Here is a 9,792-nt window from a genome sequence, read left to right on the forward strand (position 1 = left end):
GTTATTTAACCAGCTCCTATTCTGTTAACTATGAAATATTGTGTAGGAATTTATTTTGATTATTGTTATGTTAATGAACAATTTGCATCAAATATTCTAAATATTTTATTAAATACTTTTGAAATTAAACAAGCAATTTGTAAAACGCGAATTGTCCATGATATTTAAATGAAAATTTTGCAAATTGAAATTAATTTTATTTAAAAAATAATGAGACCAAGCTACAAACTAAATACTACTTTATATATCTGAGCATTTTATTAAGACGAAACTTACATTTACATACTACATACTACAAAATTTTTAACTTTACAATGTAACTCTTCTATCCTGTTTTCTTCGGCACATATCAAGACAGAATGTTCTAAATTGAGCATTACAAAACGAATAAATTATAGGATTTATAGCACTAGATAAAAGGTAGGACCTCAAAAACACGTTATATGTCATATAACTAGTGCCTTCTAATTGGCTCAAGAAATCCGAGTAAGTCTGGCGGATAATGGCAATAATATAAAACGGTAGAAAACTAATTATGTATGCACAGGTAATAAGAAACAACATTAATGTTGACCGTCCGATACGTATCTTCATATGCATACAATGTCCGTTCATTTTCGTTAACGAATCTTTTAACGTCCCTTTCTTATTTTTAAATTTCTTTTTACTAGTCCGTGGTCTCTTTTTGCTCGAGCCACCGTTCCGTTGCTCGATGGGAACAGATACAATAGTCTCACATTTTCCGTCACAAGTAGAAACGGTGTCAGCAGCAGAAATTTCATTAAATGAATGACTCAAATTAAGCTGGGGAACCTCCAATTGTTTCAATTCTATACCGTCAGATTTAGTTTCTTTTAAAGACTTCCGTCTTATCTGTAATCTCTTTAATTCGGTTGAATCAGATTCTTGCAGCAGAGTTTCATCTTTACTATGCGAAGAATTTTCTTTTTCAATCATGCTCTTAGCAGCAGCAGTTTCAGCTTTTCGTATCAATCGCATCTTTCGATGTTTACATACTTGTATACCAACAAAATAATACAAAACTGATAATGTGGTGAATATGGCAACTGTACTTGCCATCTGTAATATGAAAAAAATGGTTGGGTATATTGATCGGTCATATCTATTTTCTAACAAACATGATTTGCCATTAACATTTCCTAGAGGAATAATTCTTGTTCCATAAAATAGTAAAGACGGCCAAGTTATTGTCAAGGCAATTAATATACAGCCTATGCACATGTATTTTGACCTCTGAGTACTAAATTGAGGTCCATGCGGACGACAGATCCGTCGAAATCTGTCAATAGCAATTGCTACAAGAATAGCCGCTGACGAGCTATTAAGTATATACGTAGAAAATCGCGTCACCTTACAAAGCCAAGGTTTATCAAGAATTACTGAATATATCATTATGTATATTTCCATTGGTAAAGTTGTCATACAATTGATTAAATCCAGTGCGGTTAAAAACAATATAAACATCCTTGATGTACTCTTCCTCCATTTAAAGAAATAAACATACAACACAATGACGTTCCCTGGTGTGCCAATAAGCATTAAAATAGATGTGTAAATTATTGCCGGTAACTTTGCTTTAAATTCTTTCAAGTTGTATTCATATAGAATATTGTTTTCGTCTACATTTTCAGTGATGTTTGTCAAATTCAGTTGAATTAGGTCACGATTCTCTGTCATCAAGTCTCGGTACGTAAAGCTAGATTCCATGATCCACTATTTTTATCTAAAATACACCATTTGTTCTGCAATGCTGAAAACTATTCCCAAGATTACTCAGCCTATATGACTTTTTAGTACAATTAGAAAGACATTGCCTCCCCTGATGATTATGTTGTTTTCCTGTTTGAGTGCAATATCTATTCTTGATTATAAACAACCATTAACTGGAGTTTGTTATAAAACATTTTGCATTCTAACGATTGTAAGTAATTATTTTCCATTCCTAAGAGAGACTTTTATTTTTGTTCTTTAAATATTAAAGCCTTTTGATAATCCTTTTATTTTATTAATAAGTTCATTTAATATCTGTCGTTAAATGTTGTCTCTTTGATATTTCATCTCAGGTTAATTCATCATAAATTCAGTATGTTTTCTTAATTAAGCATATGCTTATAAATATCATGTTAGCAACACTTCACTATTTTGTAGGATAATTGAATGTTCATCACTTCTAAGGCATCTGCTAATTAAGTTAAACGTTATTTTTTTCTTCAATTAGTTGTCCAAAGAATCTCATTAACACTCTTGTTTACCTCTGAAGGCACTTGTTTAGTAAGTTTTTCCCTCCGAGCTAGTCTCTGATCTGAAAAGAGATGAAGATATTTTGAAAAGGTGTTCAGCTGACGTGACCTATCATGATGAAACGGAAAGATCAAGCAGGAGTACATTCATTCATACTATCGGAGTAAAATATGCTTTAAGTTAATTATTAGTTTTAATGTTATTTCAATTACCGGTTGGTAGTTATCTTACAGGTATAACTCGATAATGTTTCAGTAAAAACTTGTTTTAACTACAAGAAAATACAACAAATAAATACGCTCTACATACAAGATTGGAAGTAACAAACCTAAGGTCCATTTAATAGATAAAATAGAAATCTTAAATAATTGCCGGTCCATTATGGGGTCCATTTACGTTACAGTCTCTGTTTGATTAAGCCTATTCATGGACTTAAGATATAATTAACCAAACGCTATTAAGTAAGCTTATGGTTGATTCCCAGATACAATCTGCTTTGAAGAACAAGTGAATGAAGCAGGAAAACATAAACACATGTTCAATTCAAAATATGATTGATAGCAGAACCAAACATAAATGTTATGATATGTAATATTCATTAAGAATGATTTATTACACGGAGTAAGCATATGTATTTCCCATGTATTTGCTGGAAATTAATATGTATGGAGCTGATTACCTAGCTTCTAGCTACTGTCTGTGTTTATTGACTTATATTCCTTGTTTTATTTCTAAACTGATATACTTTCAAATTATTATACTGCCACAAACTACAATGGGTTCTCAAATTGATGAATGTTGAATAAAAGATACAGTGTCATGTTAAGAAAAAGAAACGTCTCTATGGTCTGTCTTATTTTATCAGAGGGTACTATATCATGATTCTATAGTATGAATGTATTCTATTGTTCCCCATCACATGTTTATATGTCATTTATGATAATTATGTCAAAAGTCCACAAATATAGATATGATAAAAGAAACAAAACAGCACGAACTATTTTTGTTTCGGTTAAAACAGTTAAATCACTATAAAGATACAAAACTAATATATGAAACGAGGGCTTGAAAGATATGGTTTAAATAAAGGCATCACATATTCGAACATTTACCGAAATATAAAGTGTTATTCTGAAATCGTCGTTTAACACGTAGTATGTAAATGTGACTATGTAGTATATTAATGAAAATATACTTGCAGTACAAAGATATAAAATACAAACTTTAACTCTGAATGATCTGACTAAAACTAGCTATTCGTTATTTTTTTTCTAAAGCGCGACAAAATGTAAAATTTATTTAAATCAGCTACATTTTGTGTTTTTGAGAAATTCACCTGACATTTACAAAAGAAAATTTAAACATGGTATAGCAGTTTTAATAATATATTGCCAAACGTTTTATAATCTTTTTTTTTCTTAGATACACATTAACAAAATGAAACTCTTCCTCGAGTTCACGCAAATTACATATTTAATATTTTTTAATTCATGCTTTTTATCTATAACATTTTGTTATTTTGCAACCTGTTACTCTAATTCTATACAATAATAGGAAAAACTGCAGCTTCTTAATGTTATTAAAACACAAATACAAAAACTCCGTAATCCTTCCGTAAGACTAATTTGTATATTGCTAATGAAAAAATATAAAACATAATATAATAATTACAAAATAAAGGAAAATGTGATGTAATTCAAAAGATGATAAAAAGTTATGATATAGCAATATATACTAATCTTTACTAGAATTAGCTTAAGGCATGATCGTAAATATTAAAAATATAATACCTTAATGGTCTTTTGTTAAAAACTCCAGTATAACACCAATAACAAAATATCCCTACAATGATTTAAAGACATTTTCTACAGTTTTATGAAAAAATAATCCTTTCATAGAATTTTCTAAATTTTTTGTATGATGAGTAAAATTTAATGACGAATTTAAAAATAAAAAGAAAAATATATGTTGACGTGTTGGATTTCTTGTAAAATGGCAGTTTCCATGGTAACCGTATATCTAAAAACTGTCAAAATAGCCTAACTGTGTTATAACGAATAGAAAATGTATAAGATAGCTTAAAACACACATCGAGCATTGTTTTATGCAAAGATAACCTTATCTAATGATTCTGTATGAAACAAATGATAATCTGAACATATTTCTTTAAAAAAATGAGTTTTCCATTGTTCCTCAACCGAACAAAAAATGAGAAAAATGAACATGAATTCTCAGAATAATTAGAGATATTGAAAAAAGTGTTTCATAGAATTTTCTAATTTTTTTGTATATTGTGTAAAATTTAATGACAAATTCAAAAAGAAAAAGAAAAATATATGTTGGCGTGTTGGATTTTTTTGAAAAATGGCAGTTTCCATGGTAACCGTATATCTCAAAATTGTCAAAATATCCAAACTGTATTATAATAATGTATAAAATAGCTTATTACACTCACAATAAACATAATTTTATACAAAGCTTGCTTTATCTTAGGGTTCTGTATGAATACAAACGATAATTTGGACATATTTCTTTAAAAAATGAGTTTTCATGCTTTTTAACTAAACAAAAAATGAGAAAAATAAACATGAAAATTTTCTGTAAAAAATTAAAGCTATCAAGAAATTTCTTTTATAGAATTTTCTACATTATTGATATATCAAGTAACATTTGATTGTGGATTCAAAAATAGAAATAAAATATATATGTTGAAGTGTTAGTTTTTTGTAAACGGGCATGTTTCCATGGTTACCGCATATGCCAACTGTCAAAATTACCACGCTTTCTTAAGAAATATCAGTGTTATACTAAATGTATTGTCAAATATAAAACATGTTGTAATAAGAATTTCTTTTTCTTTGATGTTATATTAAGTAAATGATACTGAATATTTTTTTTAAAACATATCTAGGGCCATATTACTTTTTTCACTCGACTAACATACCCGAACAGTAAGCAAGTATACAGAAATTTACAAAGAAAATAATGAAATTCTGAACATTTCTTGGATATTAATTTTGTTTTTTTATTCAACACTTTTTAAATATATCATTTTTAACTTCTTTGCCCAGTTGTCTGCCAGTAATCAAGTCGCGACGCACTTTTGTCACTATACCACAAGTGGGTGGGGTAACGCGCGCAGAATTATCATCAATGCTGTCGTACTAATGCTTGGAGAAATACTTTATGTGATGTTGTCTAGACGACATTCTTATTCTTTTGAACCAATCTCCTTTTTGAACATTGAGAAATATCTATTCTGTATTATTTACTCATTATTTGCTTATAGCCGAAATTTAAACACTTATCCGAATACTATTCAACTTTACCTTCATTTGAAGAGTAATTATCCGTGATTATCTTTCTTGGATGCGCATAACGATGCGCACAGAAAACTACCGAAAACGTCTTTAAGCATATCATCAGATAGGAACGCTATCACACACTCTAAGCGATCTAACAGTTCGCCTGCCGTGATTATCAGATTTTATATAGCATAAGTTAAGCCTATGATCAAGGTATGTTGTTTATAGGAAATCGGATTTCAACAGACAGGTTTATTGAAAATTAATATGAAGGCGTTCATTGAACGCCGCCTTTCCTTGTTGATCTTGTTTTTCATATTTTATAATTCATAATGTAAAATTCAAATTAAAGGCATTTTAAACAATATATTTTAAAATTACAAATGTGATTATTGCTTAAAAAAGAGAGAGAGAGAAAAACAAACAAACAAAAAACCAACAACAAGAACAAAAAAGAACAACATTGGATAGCATTTTTTAAGAAAATTTATCTGTAATTAAACGATGTATGTTTTCTATATAGTTGTAAAGAAGGTTCACAACCTGCAGTGTTCCTGGTGTGCAGGTGTTATTCATAATAAAAATCAAGAATTTGTCCTCTTTAAAAACAGTTACAATGTATTATAATCATAATTTTATTAAAAAAATGGTTATTATTGACTTGATACGGAAGAAGTAAATGAAAAAATAAGCTTAACTGAAACTAAAAAAGGGAAAATTATCACATAGAATCTTTAACAACAGGTGCGAGATAGATGAATCTTTCCAGGAACTTAAATAGATGGAGATCATAACAAAGATATAAATAGATGATTTTTTAGAAGATAAAATGAAGGCAACAAACGTGTATTTAGCATTTTTACGGCATTATAATCTCAAGATACCATGTAATAATTATATCTGCCTTATACTCAACTTGCTTCAAATCTCGTGATAAGTTCTGCCTTCCTATTTTTAATTCACTTGTACACTAGGCGGAAAGTGTAGGTTTAATGAAGCTGGTTTATGATTTAGATATATTCAGTTTTTGAAAAAGGATATTTTACCCTGCACCTTTTTAGTGAATCATAGCACTTAGTTCCTTTCAATACCAAAACAAGTTACAAATTGTTTGAGGAACAGCTTTATTGAATACGTCATTTGCACCTTTATATAATGAATATTTAGTAATATGAATAAATAAAACATTTATGAATAATTAAACATCATAATTACATCACAGTCAACAAACGTAAAGTAAATTAGTTTAGGATGATGGTCTGCTTCCTACTTTTATACGATGTAAGAGTAAGTGATAATAATTTTGCATTTTGCCATTACGTCAGTTTGAGTGATAATTGTATTGTTTTGTTTTGCGAAGTTCGATAATTGTTTTTGATGCAATAAGGTTTTTGAAAGTTTTCATTTTTAAGTGAATAACTGGACTCTGTTTTAACAATAATTCACACTAAAATTAACCCACCTTTTTAGAACAGAACAGAGCAGAACGAATCTTTCACTTTCCCCAAAGTATTTTTCAATACAGTATGGGGGATCATAACGAAATGTGTAGATAAATAGGAAAATATGGTTCCGATACTAGAAGACTTGCATAATTATCAATTAAGACAGTACAGTGGTTAGAAAAATATCAATAGAATCTTTTCTTAGAAAATGAAAATTAGAGAATAAAGAGTATTCCAAACACACGTCTTCTTCTAAACTATGAAATATCAAGCAGCAGTTAATTTGCTGTAAGTCAATATACACCTTTTTTTGCTATTTTAACTACATATGAATCATGACGGTTGTCTTTTGTCGTAAAATTTGAACAGGTATGTACAAAATACACATCTACAACTATGTATAGTACGAGATTTAGTTACAGATAAGAAGAGTTGAAAACAATTCTGCACGTGAAGGTCGTGCATGGCAGTTACATACTTTACAACTAAAAGGAATGTCATTTATTAATTTAATAAGTATTACTATGTGAATACAAAACTAATTATGAAAGGAATGGGATTAAAATTTTCGAACTATATTGGAAAAGAGTATGTATGTGAACTATTAGTTATATCAAATTATAAATTTTATATATGATAGATAATCCATATCTGTAATTCCAACAAGTGTATCTATTTTATGAGATGTGATTCATTTGAAAATAAAACATTACATACCACGAAATTATTGATGAGAATAACAAAACATACAAGATAAAACGAAAACAAACAATTTAAGGAATGATAAATATCAAATGAGGTATTGACTGAAGTATGTGGTCATTAAGGTTATTTAAAAATTTTCATTATAGCGTTTATAAACTTCACGAGGCTCATTAAAACGTGTATGTTATTTCACCCTAATAGTGTTTTCAACGGGCATCACAAGTCATTATGTAATGAATTAGTTATGCCAAAAGTAAATTGTTTGTGTGTACTGAACTTGCAAGTCACTCGAAAAAGAAACCAATATTTATAGATGATCGAATGAAGACAATATACCATTTGTCACTATATAAAATTTAGTCTTTAACTTAAAACGTAAAGATAATTATTAATCCGAATTCATTGAAAACAAATTATCATTTTAAAAAAATATTTCATTCGGTAATAATTTCTGCATTATTTATACAAATGGTTATATGTAGACAATTCAAAACATTGCGATCCGTCAACAGCAATATCAACCAGGGTACATCTTAATATTTCAACACCGTCTAAATTCAGTATACACAGAAATAACAACTTACATCATTTGCTTAAATCATTTAATGATAACAAGTGTTGTTTTTGGAAAGAAGATATTTACGTTGAACTATGTTCAACCATTTGTGTGCTTATTGTTGTTGTGAATAATCTATAAATAAATATCATTTTTTTGTACCAGTGTTGCTAATCAGGCGAGGCAAATGGGATAAAAATATGTAAGCATATATAACATTATATGCTATCAATTTTTGTTTTGCAAATTAATACCTTACGTTAATTTTTAAAACACTTTTTTATTTACAATTTCGAAAAAAAGATCAAAGTTTCTCTGACGCCCACGTAACGCCTACATTCTGATTACACTTAAACATGCTAAATCAACTTTATCAAAATCAACCAACTACACCTTACTCTGTCACGATTCACTGTACTGATATAAGAAAATTGATAACTTTTAAAAAACAAGACAATTTAACAGAACATTTCGGAAATAAACATCATAGACTTAGCACGCTTATAAAATGTAAAATATATAATAATGCTGAATACTTGTTTTTGAAAAAACCGAGAATTTTCATTAATTAAATATTTTGCATTTAATGCATTCAAGATGTAAAACTTAGAAGCTGTTCTTTTCCGATATTGTTACTGTTCATTTTTTGGTAAATATATTGTTATTCATTGTTTTTAAAATACGTAAAATATTAAGCATCTTATAATTCACATGTGAGGGGCATTCTATGAAATATTCTATGAGAAAGGAGCATTAAAATTTGTATTTTGAACCAAAATGTATAATATGTAAATCTCATAAGTGAATAGATTATCAAAAATGATCATATTGTAGAGCGTTATTATTGATAAATAATTGGATTGGTGTAATAATAATTCTTTTTTTATGTTTAAACTTAAAGTGTATATACGCAAGCGATGCAATCGAGATAGATCAGAACATATTTTTAGTGTTCAAATTGTTTTAAAAGTACATTATCAACAAATGTTGCCTTTAAATGCTTAAGTATTCACTGGATAAGGATACAACTATTATAATGAGATATGCACTCTAATTGTAAAACCTTCGAGTTAGTTACAACTGAAGAAGCATTTAGTTATATTAACAGGAACTGATTACATATTCTGGGTAAAGTTAAAGTTAAAAATGATCGTCGAGGAATGGTTATATCGTGCGTATTCTAATATTATTTCTAATCTGTTCTGCTGCTTAGTTATACCAGGCAGAAATATGTATAAAACGATATGAAATGTTATGAAAACCAACACATTAATGCAAGCTGTGAATTGATAATGGTTGAACTAGAGTGTTTGCTTTATAAATCATCGGAAGGAAACTCTATAGATATTTACAATACCTTATCACAACATGCGTTAAAGAAACGTTTGTATTGTTTTATATGTGAATACAAATAATGTAAAGTATACAAATTCGTTCATGTTATATTTTTCAAAGTTCATGTTTGGTACATTGCATTAAATCATCTCCCGGAACCAGCTTTATATAGCACGCACGCGTT

The 9,792-nt window shown here is 28.7% G+C and overlaps 1 protein-coding gene across 1 annotated transcript; it reads right to left on the minus strand.

Moving 5' to 3' along the window:
- Positions 1-244: 244 nt before the first annotated feature.
- On the minus strand, positions 245-4,118 carry LOC132739677 (muscarinic acetylcholine receptor M1-like). The gene is made up of 2 exons (XM_060727440.1): positions 4,053-4,118; positions 245-2,323 (listed from the first exon to the last, which is right to left on the minus strand). Exon 2 carries the CDS (start codon positions 1,726-1,728, stop codon positions 310-312), a length of 1,419 nt encoding a protein of 472 aa, XP_060583423.1. The 5' UTR covers positions 1,729-2,323; positions 4,053-4,118; the 3' UTR covers positions 245-309.
- Positions 4,119-9,792: the final 5,674 nt, after the last annotated feature.

Source organism: Ruditapes philippinarum, unplaced genomic scaffold (assembly GCF_026571515.1).
Source record: "Ruditapes philippinarum isolate M1 unplaced genomic scaffold, ASM2657151v2 ctg6811_1_1_1_1, whole genome shotgun sequence".
Classification (NCBI taxonomy): domain Eukaryota; kingdom Metazoa; phylum Mollusca; class Bivalvia; order Venerida; family Veneridae; genus Ruditapes; species Ruditapes philippinarum.